The sequence below is a fragment of the Giraffa tippelskirchi genome, chromosome 1 (genome assembly GCF_054371585.1).
Source record: "Giraffa tippelskirchi isolate mGirTip1 chromosome 1, T2T-mGirTip1v1.2.pri, whole genome shotgun sequence".
Taxonomy (NCBI): domain Eukaryota; kingdom Metazoa; phylum Chordata; class Mammalia; order Artiodactyla; family Giraffidae; genus Giraffa; species Giraffa tippelskirchi.
This window is the reverse complement of record NC_137275.1, coordinates 44,822,412-44,836,152: the sequence shown is the minus strand read 5'-3', so window position 1 is coordinate 44,836,152 and position 13,741 is coordinate 44,822,412. Positions and strand designations below refer to the sequence as shown.

The 13,741-nt window shown below is 39.2% G+C and overlaps 1 protein-coding gene across 4 annotated transcripts in view; it reads right to left on the bottom strand.

The window, feature by feature from the left end:
- Window positions 1-13,741, bottom strand: part of USP46 (ubiquitin specific peptidase 46) — a 63,287-nt gene that overhangs the window by 22,678 nt on the left and 26,868 nt on the right. For 2 of the 4 annotated variants that reach the window (XR_014060970.1, XM_081516694.1), the window contains exons 2-4: window positions 13,309-13,389; window positions 10,639-10,852; window positions 8,859-9,088 (exon numbers count right to left, since the gene is read on the bottom strand). Coding sequence is in view for 2 of the 4 variants with exons in the window: in XM_081516694.1 (XP_081372820.1) it covers window positions 8,859-9,088; window positions 10,639-10,852; window positions 13,309-13,389 (525 nt within the window). In the remaining 2 variants the exon portion in view is untranslated. The remainder of the gene's footprint in view (window positions 1-8,858; window positions 9,089-10,638; window positions 10,853-13,308; window positions 13,390-13,741) is intronic. The other 2 variants (XR_014060983.1, XM_081516839.1) reach the window with 1 other exon arrangement.

The following is a 13,741-nucleotide window of genomic DNA, read 5'->3' as shown; positions in this document are numbered from 1 at the left end:
TGACAATGACAAACAGAGACATCATCGAAGCTGATCCTCTTACAATTACAGAAGTTGCCAAAGTACTCAACATTGATCAATTCTATGGTTGTTCGGCATTTGAAGCAAATTGGAAAGATGATAAAGCTTGATAGGTGAATGTTTCATGTGTTAGTCACTCAGTCGTACCTGACTCTTTGTGACCCCATGGACTGTAGCCTGCCAGGCTCCTCTGTCCATGGGATTCTCCAGGCAAGAATAGTGGAGTGGGTTGTCATTCCCTCCTCCAGGGGATCTTCCTGACCCACAAATCGAACCTGGGTCTCCTGCACTGCAGCTGATTCTTTACCATCTCAGCCACCAGGGAAGCCCTGAATGCCTCATGAGATGACTGCAAATCAAAAAAAAAATCGTCGTTTTCAAGTGTCATCTTTTCTTATTCTATGCAACTACAAGGAACCATTTCTTGATTGGATTGTGACACTGGACGAAAAGTGGATTTTATACAATAACCGGCGATGACCAGCTCAGAGGCTGGACTGAGAAGAAGCTCCAAAGCACTTCCCAAAGCCAAATTTGCACAAAAAAAAGGTCATGGTCACTGTTTGATGGGTCTGCTGACTGTCTGATCCACTACAGCTTTCTGAATCCCAGAGAAACCATTACATCTGAGATGTATGCTCAGCAAATTGATGAGATGCCCTGACAACTGCAGCACCTGCAACCAGCACTGGTCAACAGGAAGGGCCCAATCCTTCTCCACGACAATGCCTGACTGCACATCGCACAACCAACAAGCCAAAAGTTGAACAAACTGGGCTACAAAGGTTTGCCTCACCCGCCATATTCACCTGACTTCTTGCCAATCAACTACCACTTCTTCAAGCAAGCATCTCCACCACATTTGCAGGGAAGGCACTTCCACAACCAGCAGGAGGCAGAAAATGCTTTCCAAGAGTTCATCAAATCCCAACGCACGGATTTTTATGCCAAAGGAATAAACAAACTTATTTCTCACTGGCAAAAATGTGTTGATTGCAATGGCTATTTTGATTAACAAAGATATGTTTGAGCCTAGTTATAATGATTTAAAATTCATGGTCCGAAACTGCAATTACATTTGCACCAACCTAATAACTTTAAGTGGACTGTGAAGCGTATACTAGACTCTCCAAAGATATGCTAAGAGAAAAATTAAAATGGAATTATTAAATATAATACATATATATACATGCACAAATAATCCAAAAAGGGGAAAGAAAAAAAAATCAGAGAAGGAGGATTAGAGTTCAGGAGGAAAAATAGAAAATAATAAAATGGAGCATCCAACCCAACCATGTTCATAATTAAACACTTTTTTCAAGTGAAAGTTTTAAGTTGGACTTTTTTTTAAAAGCAAGACCAGTTATATACTGTCCACAAGAGCTATACTTTAAATATAAAGAAATAGATAAGCTAAAAATAAATGAATGGAAAAGATATACTATGTAAAGAGTTAACATGCATGTATAGTGGGCTATTTAATATAAGAAAACAAATTTTAGACAAAATTATAAGTAAAAAAGCTATTTCCTAATAATTGGGTCAATTTACTAGAAAACATAATAAAAAATACGGAAGTCCCTGGTAGAAGTGTTAAAGTGAAAGTCACTCAGTCGTGTCCGAGTCTTTGCAACCCCAAGGACTACACACTCCTTGGAGTTCTCCAAGCCAGAATACTGGAGTTGGTAGCCGTTCCCTTTTCCAGGGAATCTTCCCAACTCAGGGATCAAACCCAGGTCTCCCACATTGTAGATTCTTTACCAGCTGAGCCACCAGGGAAGCCTAAGAATACTGGAGTGAGTAGCTTATGCCTTCTCCAGGGGATCTTCCTGACCCAGGAATCAAACCGGGGTGTCCTGCATTGCAGGTGGATTCTTTACCAGCTGAGCTCCTAGGGAAGCCCTAGTTCCTTGTAGCAAAGACTCAAAAATATATGAAGCTGGAACACTTCACCAAGAAAAAAAAGAATGAACCACATACTATAACACAAATGGACTACAAAAATGTTATGTAAGTGAAAGAAATCAGACACAAAAGACCACAGGCTGCATGATTCTAATTATATGAAATGTTCAAAAAAGGTAAATATCTAAAGACAGAAGTTGATATAATCCCACAAGATGACATCACATTCCCATTCTTGATGCTGCCCAATGCAAAGGATCTTATTGATGTGATGGAAATGTTTTAAAACTGGATTATGGTCATAGTTGCACAATCCAGCAAATCACCAAAAATATATATATATATTTTGCACTGAACGGATAAATTTTATGGTACATAAACTGTACCTCAACAAAGTTGTTTTTAAAAAGTAAAAAAACCTTCCTGAAGCAAAAACTGACAGGATTAGGGGGAGAAATAAGACAATCCCACATTATGGTCAGATATTTTAACATTCTTTTCTCAACAAATGACATACAACCAGGGTTGGGAGGGAAGATAAGGAAAACACAGACAATCTGAATAACTCTACCAATCATCATGACCTATGGATAATTATAGAATACTATACCCAACCACTACAAAATACAAATTATTTTCGACTCAATGGTTCTTAACAAGGGAAACTTTGCCTTTAGGGGGATTTGGCCATGTCTAGAGACATCTTTATTGTCACATCTTTGGGGATGCTACTGGCATCCAGTAGGTAGAAGCCAGGGATGCAGCTAACCGTGCTCAGAGCAGTACCCCACAATAAAGAAACATCGGATCTGAACGGTTAGCAGTTCTAAGGTTGAGACACCCTGTTTTCAAGTACATTTATCAAGACAGACACTGTGTTAGGATCCAAAACATGTTACAATAAATTTTAAAAGACTGAAATCATATAGAATATATTCCTTAACCAAAACATAATGAAATTGGAAAACATTAAGAGACTTGGGAACATACTAAATATTTGAAAATTAAACAACATACTTCTAAGCAATACATGGGTCAAAGAAAAAAAAGACACAAGAGAAATTAGAAAATATTTTGAGCTAGTGACAAAGAAAACATATCAGGATTTGAGAGATGCACCTAAAACAGTGCTAAAAGGAAAAAGTATAGCTTTAAATGTGTATGTTAGTAAATAAAAGAGCAGGGACTGTCTTTTCTGTTTGCTTTAACTGCTGTATCTCTAGTACATAAAATAATTTCCATTATTTAATAGATTAATATTAATATTCACTAAATAAATGAATACATAACTGAACAAAAGACTGAACAAATGAAAAGATATCTAAATGCCAACAGTGGCATCTGGGTGGCAGAATTATGGATGATTTACTGTTTATATATTCTTGTGCCTGATTTTTAAAAACATAATTCATGGGTATTATATTTTTTTAATCAGTAAAACCTTTTAAAAACTCAAATGGCCCTTCTTTGAGAGATAATAAAAGGATTCTAGCCAACTGAATTCATACATAATTTAGATAGTTCTACTAAAGTTCTTGTACTTAAAGGGTGATAAAAACAAAGAAACACTGTCTCCCTTTAGATGCAAATCTTTTCCTCTACTTAATTATTCTAGGGAGAGGGAAGAAAGGTACAAACCTAATTAAAGGACTGGAGAAAGTTACTGTAACTTTCTCAATTCCCAGTGCAAACTGCTTCTAGAATTAAGAGTGAGCAAGCACTGCTCAGGTGGGTCAGCTACGCCAGGGACGGCAAAACATGGCACTAACTCTTCCATGTGGATTTTTCTCTCTCACTCTCCCTGTCTCCTCAGACTGACATAGTCAAAAGCAGTGAGTGATCAAGCAATTTTTTCCCCCTCTTCTCTCTTCCCAGGAAACTGCCAGAAAATAAAACCATTTTCTTCCCACACAGAAGAATCTCATTCTGGTCTAAGTGAAAACACAGCTTGTCTCCAAGGAAACATATATACCGCTAAGACTCCCAATACTCTCAGCAGGTACAGGCTACATCTTATTCTCCTTTCCTCCCTCCTGATTCTGGGCATGGACTTCCTCAGAAACTAATTTTAAAAGAGTGGGAGAGATCCTACTTGCTCTTCTTTTTAATTACAAATTAATAGAACAAATTAATATACAGGACATACATAAAAAATCAGGAGCTTTGCTAAGTTCCTGAGTAATTAAAATCCTATTCAAATGTGCTTCTAAATTCCCAGCAGCCTTTGCTAGGCTTAGCAGTAAAGGTGACCAGGTGGCAGCTCCACGCTGTTCAGCCAGGAACTGAAAACTGGCTTAGAGGCGATGCCAAGAAGGTGGGCTCAGGAAAAGTGGCAACGACAGCCCCCCTGAATCCCGGGAACTCAGAACCATTACTCAGCGACCATGTGCCCATTCCCCTCTGTACAGGGCTCAGAAGCTCTACTGAATCAATTTTAACCTTGGCAAACAAAGCAAGAAGGAGCCTACAATTGGTACTTAATAAAGCAGCTCTTCAGACAAACTTTTGGCTTTAGCAACAGATATAAATGCGTTAAAGCCACTGAGAAGCTATGAAAACCACAGATTTGCAAAGCAAAAACTTGGATTAAACAGAAAGGGGGGGAAATTAACAACAACAACAACAAAATTAAGCTCCGACTGGTGCAGCAAATCTTGTGATCCAAGCAGAGGACAACCAAGGGAGTGCTGAGGCTAGACTGGAAAATCCCATGCCTCAGTTCTAAAGTACCTTGGCCAAGGTCATCTGGAAAATTCAGCACAAGATGAGCCCCTTAAAATTGTCTCCCCAATTCTATTGCAGAATGAAAACCGGCTGTTCTCCATAAACCTTTCCCTTGACATTTGCACTGCAAACCCAGGCAACATTTACAAATGATGAGGCCCAGAAAAAGATAAAAATCATTGTTGTCTGAAAGCATGAAGACTGGCACAAAAGGTTTTTGCACAATTGGAGGAACTATCAGCTGAGGCCGCCCAAACAGCGAGGCTTCCCCGGGGGCCAATTTGCTGCTCCAGATCCAGTGCAGTTTAATCCCACTGTGAGCACTCACTAAGGGCCTTGGCAATTCTGCCAGAAGCACTCTGAAAAGGCTGCTTGCCCTGGGCAGAGGATAGCACTCAAATGGGACCCTGTATTTCTCATCCTGTGAAGGAAAACTTTAACTTAAGGTCTTCTTTTACACTAAGTTCTCAACATTCTACAATAACAACAGTGAAAAAGGCTACAGACTATGTATTTTCTTAGAAAGTAGAGGGCTTTCTAACAATCAGAGCTTTCTAAAAATGGAAGGCGTCGCCTGGGGAGATTGGGTTCCCTATCACTGGACAGAATCCAGCAGATGCTAGTGACCAACTGGCCAGGACGTCACTGGAGGGACTTGGGCACAGGGCGAGAAAGGATTAGGTGACTCCTAGGATCCCAACCAGTTAAAGTCTCTTAAGAAAATGGAGGTGATTATCCAAGTAATTCCAGAGGGAAAAAAAAAACAACTCTTGCACAAATCTAAACATTGCTATATAACACAGGGAGCCCAGTCTGGTGCTCTATGATGTAGAGGGGTGGGATGGGAGAGGGAAGGGAGGCTCAAATATATATATAAAATTATGACTGATTCACATTATTGTAGGGCAGGAACCAACACTGTAAAGCAATTATCCTCCATTTAAAAAAATAAATTAAAAAAATAAAATTGTGGTGGGGGGAAAAAGATGCAGGTTTTTCATAATGCACCATCCTCCACAAAGACACACTCTCATTGTTTTCTGCAAATGAAGTATACATGGTTGGAATCCCACTGAAACAAACACTATGGTATGATCCAAAAGTTTTGGAGGAATCTTTGGGCACAGGCTTTTCTGATCCACAGTAACCCTCCATGAACTAACAGGCTCAGTAACAGCTTCTGCAATACAGTTATCTAGGGGTGCAACATTTGTATTTGTTGGGATCAACTGACCTGTTCTTAGACAAAAAAAGAAATCACAAATGTGACTGAGCCTATTATCTGAGCCTTTCTGAAAATCCATGCAGAGAATCACAAGATAGATTTAGTAACGGTGTTCATTTCAAAGATAACCAAAAGGATTAGACCAGCTGTACAATCTGGGGAAGGTTACCTGGCTAAATGAAGAGATGTGATGACCCATTGTTCTGGTTCCTGTATCATAAGCTCACAGACTACTCTGTCCTCCTTCACAGAATTTTGCAATCATAATTACAAAACTAATTATTCATTTTGTTATGTCTATCTTTCATGCTCAAACTTCCAGAAAGGCAAAGGTCTCACTGCATCCTGAGTGTCTATACCTTTACTTAGTACATGTGAAAAAGAAAAAGAGGTATTTATTGAATAAAAGAATACTTCTCTATACAGCCACTATATTACCAAAGTGAAGATATCTGAGAATAGTGGGTATAGACAAGAATGTGGAGAAATGAGAATGCTCATACACCAGGTGGGAATTTGGTATTTTCTAATGAGTTTAATGATAAGCACACCTAATAACCTCCCAAATTTACTTCTATGTATATATCCTAAAGAAAACTAAATTTATGTATACTAAATTATATGTTAGAATGTTCATTGTTCATAGTTGCCCCAAATTGAAAACAACTAAATATCCGTCAGCAGTAAAATGGATTCATGAATTGTGATATATTCAGGCAATAATTAATTCAATAGAAAGCAAATATTAAGAAGTAAATCTCAAATAAATAGCTTGTATCATAAAAATAATAAGAGTTGTATAAATATTGACATAGGACAATGAGAATGAATGAACTAAAGCATCATGTAACAACAGAAATAAATCTCACAAGGGTTAGTGAGGAAAAAAAACAGGATGCAAAAGAACACATATTGTATGATTTCATTCATAGAGAGATCAAAAACAAGGCAAACTGAACTATACATTTTAAGGATGCAAATTCTGAGTTCTACCAAACATTCAAAATGTATACAAACTCTCCCAAAGAAAATATGGACCATGTGTGGATCATGTTTGGATCCTGATTTGAATTAACTAGCTGTTAAAAAATAAAAAAAAAAGACATACTCAGAGAAACTTGAACGCTGAGTGAATAATGATCTAAAGGAATCATTTTTAGCTGTGATAATGGTACTGTACTAATGTTTTTTAAAAAAAATTTTTTTTCTTACCTTTTATTATCTTTCAGAGATTTATAGCAAAGTAATGAAGAAATAAGAAATGATGTTACCTGGGATTTCCTTAAAAACAGACCGGTTAAGTGAAGGGGGATATGACAGGAAAGATGATCAAGACACGTCAGTGCTAACAATCACTGACTCCAAGTAATACACAAATGGATTTATTACACATTCTCTCTACTTCTATAGTCCATTGAATTTTAATAGAATATAAAATATAAAGGAACAGAAGGAGAAAGGGAGGGAGGAGAGATCTCTAGATAGATAAATATGTGTAGAAAATGTTTTGGCAGGATATATTTCAAAATGTTAAAATGTTTAAGTGGTTATCTCTGGGCTAATGTGATCACAATTTTTAGAAAATGTTACAAATTTATCATCTCTAGTGGAGATTACTGGTAAATTTTAATCTCTTTTTGCTTAGCTATGTTTTCTAATTATTTCTACAATGAACATATCAGAACGCTTCAAAACTTGTTTAAAAGGATAGAACACTGCCAAAAAACAAAAACCCTCCCACTTAAGGTCACATTTCTTAACCATTTCCGGGTGCTAGTCCCCTTGCAGGATCTGATGAAAATCACTGTCTCCCCTAGAAATGCACAATCCTTCAGAATTTTTCATAGTGTTAAACTTTGAGACCCCAAATGAGCTCATACTCTCCATATTGTTAGTAGTTATAATAATAAATAATAAAAGCTGACTTTTACTGCATACTTGGTTGGTATGTGCCAAGCATAGTTTTTAAGTGCTTTCCAAGAGTTAACTCATTTAATCCTCCTAGCAACCCTGGGGCTTCCCTGGTAGTTCAGTTGGTAAACAATCTGCCTGCAGTGCAGGAGACCCAGGTTCGATTCCAGGGTTGGGACGATCCCCTGGAAAAGGAAATGGCAACCTACTCTAGTATTCTTGCCTGGAAAATCCTATGGACAGAGGTGCCTGGTGGGCTACAGTTCATGGGGTCACAAGAGTTGGACACGACTTAGTGACTAAACTAACAACCAGCAACCCTAGGAGTTAAGCACTCTCATCACCTCCAATTTACAGATGAGGAGAGTGAGGTCAGAGAGGTTGGATAATTTGCATAAGGGCCCACAGCTCCAAACTTGGCAGCCTACATACAAACTTGGCAGCCTGGCCCTAGAGTTGGGCATTTATCTACCACATCATGAGGCCACTCATAGAGTTAAATCAAATATACGAAGCCAACGTGACCTCTTGAATCACCCTCTGGAAAATGTCTTCAAATTCAACACCAAGTGCCTACCATGTGCCAGACTCACCCAGGCCCTGCAATAGCGCTGTCAGATTCATCCCAGACACCCAGCTAACTGCTGGAGAATCAGAAGTTAGGCCTGTCTTCTGAGTTCAAGTTCACCATAGCACAGCTGATTCCCTTTATGCCAGGGAAATGGTCTGTTCTAAGTCACACATGACCTCCTCATGGCCCAAATCTTTTCAAGATAACTGGTAGAGGTCCAGTTCAATAGTTCAATCTTCAGACCCTCAAATTAGCCCATACTGCATAGCAATCTAAGTTTTTGAGATTTTTCCCTCATCACTCTACTTCCACCGGCTGAGACATCTTAGATGGAGACATGCTTCCGAAGTTTGCACCTGAGGCTCATACATATAAACAGAACAGTCTGTATACAAGGAAGACAACTGCTAGGTGCTACGATGCCACACTGCGCTCACGCACAACATAGCTCATGCACAAATATGCACAAGCAAATTACATGAAAGCCCTCGTGATGCTTACAGTTTCACAGTTCAAGCATCGAGTTTCATTGGTGAGCGTTCCCTGAAAAATCTCATGGACCCAGGTGAGTTCTGGTTTATTATTCTCTGTAGGTTCATTCATGTTGCCATTTTTTAATTTTCCATTTTGCTTCTCCTGTTTCTTCTCTTCCTGCAGGATGTCCGCAATAGTGTTTAGCAAATAATTCAAAAATTCGTGGGCATCCTGCTGCATGTAGTTATCAAAGAGATCTGGAAAGGAGAGGGTTGTTATTTCAGTCTCTGGCTCTTGAAAAGCACAGGAAATGCTTAATTTTACAAACCACGTTTCAATTTTTATATCGAAGGAGTGGACATGTATGGGATATATTCACCTCTATCTTGCAACTTCAATGGATAAGTTTTTTAAAAAATTTTTAGTTCACTTCTACTTTTTACCACTGAGAACTAAATTTTCCCAATCTCCCTCTGTAAAGTCATCATATATATATAAAGCTACAAACATTTGTATTTGCTCTACAAAAAAAGAAAAGAAAAAGAACAGGAAATACTTCACAAGCTCCCTGATAAAATATCAATATTTAATATAATATGACCACCAATGATCAATTATTCACTTTGTAATCTATCCAGAGTGATGGGGTCTCTTTCCCAAAGATCATATTAAACTCTGGACCAGCCTGGAAGAAGCTTAAATGAAACACATAAGGGAGACGAGGGATATATACGAGAATGTATCTATCTGATAGCATTCTGAAACCAAATACAGAAGATTCCAGCAGCCTGTTGCTGCTCCCTGCCATAAGGACAAACAATCAAGAGATGAATGCAGCTGTGAAACTTCATTATTAATCATGTTCACAAGGGAGACTTGGGAGGGTTCTGCTTCCTTCTCAGATTATTTTTATTCTGGTCTGTATAAACTATAACAACTTCAAAAGACAGCAATCAAATTAAATGAGACTTTATAAAACAAACATCTGATTAACTGTGCAAGTCTGTTGTAATATGGCTGAAATCTAGGCTAAACCCAAGTTGCCATATCAAATATTTCTATAGTCATAAAATTTACCCATGCAAAACTTCTGGAATAACCTAGTCTCTACCACCACGTTTCCCCAAAAAACCAGATAGAGGAAAAAAAAAGGAAGAAAATCAAGTGACAGCAGGACATTTTTATTATAGAAAAATATCAATTTGATATCCTTCAACTCTTTTAGGCATACAAAAATCAGAGGTATTATTTTTAAAACAGCAGAGGCTCTAATTAGATAATGTGCATTTAGTTTAATCACTTATGACAAGTTTATAAGACAGTACTGTTTTATTCAATTATTACATCAACCTATTTATTCTAGTCAGTGTCCTGCCTTGGGCAATTTTTCCTCTTATAATGATCCTACCCAGAAAAAAGTCCTCCAAATGTGGAGCAAATAAAAAGATCATTCCATTTTGGAATGATAAATTACATTTTTTTTTTTGCCGTGTGCCATGTGGGATCTTAGTTACCTGACAACCAGAGATTGAACCCACACCCCCTGCATTGGAAGTGTGGCGTCTTAACCACTGAACCACTAGGGAAGTTCCAATCAGAATTTTTAAGTTTATTTTTTTTATTCAATTTTGCTTTATATACTGGATGGAAAAGAAGAAATATCTTTTATTTAAAAACTGATATTTGAGTAGCTGGCCATACTATTTTCCCATTTAAAAAAAAGGGGGGGGATTCATTTTGAGGTTACACAGACCTGTTGATTCTCCTTATCTCAGATCTGAAACACATTCGTCTCCATGCTACTCACCATTTTCTTTTCTCAGCCTCGAAATGAACTTCTTTGGTGGGATCACGCCGACCTTCTTCTTCTGCGTGGCAATGCTGTGGAAAAGGTCTGCCAGGCATGTCAACAAGTTCTCTTTCTTTTTTTGCTGGGCCTTGTACGCCAGCACATTCTCCCGGAACGGCCGGCAGAAGTACAGGGCCTGAAGAACGGAGTTACAGTAGCATGTGTTTCCAAACTGCCAAAGGACAAGAGGGGCGATTTAAATCAGGGTTCTCTGGACCGGTGAGGAGAGGAAGGGGCCACCCTCGTGTGAACTGGCCCAGATCCCCTGTATCACGGTCTGCATGCCGTGATAGACCAGTAAGCCATGCAGAACACCAGTGACTATCTGATCACCAGGAAAATGAACGCTAGTTAGTATACACAAGCTGGAGAGCTCTCTAGGCTATAAAAGTCTCTATAAAATGATAAGGAGCACTCAATCTTGATTTTTAAAAATCTAATGAGACTTTCTGGTGCTTAAAAGAGAGAGTGAAGAAGAAAAAAAAAAATCAACATGGTATGGAGACTTAGAAAAGCAGCTGGCGAAACAAAAGACGTCACATTGCAAAACATCAAAACTCCTATGACAGGGAAAATAAAAACCCCAATCAGAAAGAAACCCAGCTACTAGGGACCACTTGCTCAGCTGAAACAGCCTTAACTGAGTGGGGACTTGTTTTAAGTTTCTCTCTTTCAAGGGTCTGGCACTCCTGCCACAGGCTTCAGACCAATTGCCTCACTTTCTCCAGAGCAATCTTGTTTCTGCTGAAGTAGCCACTGTCTCAATACAATACCACATAGGTCCTGGTCTCCTGCCATCATAGTAGGACCCACAGAGTAACATTTTGTGCTTCTCAAAAGCCACGGTTATGATTTAAGAGGCAAAAAGTCATAGTCTCACTGGTTTTCAACTGACTGGATAACCAATTCTATGGGAGAACACATAGCTGAGAAGTTCATTCTAGAATTTTTCATATGTGCTAAAATAAAGAGGAAAACCATCTAAGGCAATTAGAAGATTAATAGCAGATTAGAAAACACTATGTAAGATTAAAATAGAACATGAACATCTTCTCAAGCCTGGTTGTTGGCTTGTGTGTCATCTGCCCAAGAGCGTGGCAGATGCACGGCCATCCTTAATGTGACATTTCTTCGTACGCTAAGATAGAACACTTCCTATTTTTATACATTTTAATATACTTTGACACAATTACATGATGAGACAAACCCGTTCTTAAAGAGAAGCTGTAACTTTCATGAACTACCATTCGAAGTGAACATGTATAAAACTATTAACAGGTTTAGATCTCACGCTTCCACAGACTAGCAGATGGCTTTAGTTCTTTATTCCTCCATAGTCTGCATCTGTCTTTTCCCTGGCCAAGGTAGAAGTCCCTCAACTTGAATAACTATCCTCATAGAGCTTAAGCAAGAGGCATTTGCACAATGCCTAAAAAGCTGCATTAAAATTAGATGTCAGTATTCCATCAACACAGTGCCCTATATTCCAGTACTTTAGCCTCCTCCTTCCATTCTTTTCTTTACTCAGTATCTCACCTTTAGCCAGACACCCTTTAGTAACACTTGGTCCCTGGACCAGTGAACAACTCCTGGGAAAGAAAAGGAACTAACATTTACCGAGTGTCACTGTGTGCCTCAGCCTCACGTCAGGACCTTCAATAGGAGCTCTCATGGATCCTTCACTATAAGCCAAGGTGTAGAAACCACTGTGATCCATTTCACAGAGGGGGAAATGGAAGCTCAGAGAGGGCAAGTGACGTGCCCAAGATCACACAGCTAGGGAACAGCACAGGTAGACTCTGGAACAGGTCTGTACTACTTCAGAGACAATGTCCACTCTGTTATTCCACAAGCAGCATTCACTCCGAACACTCTCAGTAGAAATTATGACCTATGACACCTGAGTTCTGACAGACCATGCTCAGAGCAGTTCTTCCAGAAAACCTGGTGCTTCTGAAGTAACAGCTGATGTTATTTAAATCCCCCACCCCAGAGAGAAAGGATCAGCTGGGGAAGAAAGCTCATGAGGGTGGTGGATGATACTGCCCTACTACCTGGCCATCATGAACTTATTATCCAGCACACAGTGCCTGACAAGTCTGGCTATACACAAGGGGACCATTGCTGAGCACAAGTGAAATGAGGCCAAGGGATTTAGAGATAAACTGGCCCTAGTCTCCCCCCACTTCCTACCCATGCTTCAAATACCAAATTATGCCACAAAGCAACCACTGGTGATGAGCTGGTAACCCTTTCAACACTCTGGTTGAGCTGATGCATACCATCTGACGAGCCCATTCAGATGGTAAAGGGAGGATACACAAAAGCAGATTTTGCTACAAAGGCTAATTAATATCTCTCTGAAAGTTAGTGTGCAAAGGAAATCTTTTAAAGCACAGGGGAAAAAATGAGAATCTGACCTAATAATGCACTAATTAAACCTTCTCTTCTGGGGCAACTCATACTTCCAAAAATTGGACTAAATATCCCCCACTCTGGTATTTGCCACCTACGGTAACCAAGGAGTATGAACAATTATTGAAAACTTGGTAATGATGAAAATGGCAGTGACATTGCTTCAAGAATGCTAAAACACCTGATTAAGACCGTACGTTTCAAAATACTTACATTGACCAATCCGAAGTAGTGTTCATTGATCGGAAACTGCTCTGGACCAATGTCTTTTTCCAGAGCAGAGGCATTGGTGCCCTAAAAGAGAAAAACAGCAAAAGTTCTGTTGCGTGTAAAACAGACAAGAAAGCAAAAGGATTCTTGAGAGAGCCGGCTATTGAGACCAGCATCTCCCCTGGTGGCCACGGAGTCTGGAGATGGTCACGCTGGAAACAGGTGTCAGAAGAAAACCGTAGATGAGGTAATGAGGTCAGCCTGTTCCTCTCCTCACTCAACTTCATCGTCCCTCAAACCTGTTCTACCCGGCTTCAGTGACCTTCCATTAGGAAAGGAGGTTTAGGACAGGTACCGAGCAAACTACCACTCAGAACTTCCAAATAAAATGTTCTAAGCTCAGACATCTGGAGTAGCTTTTATATTACTCGGTGGT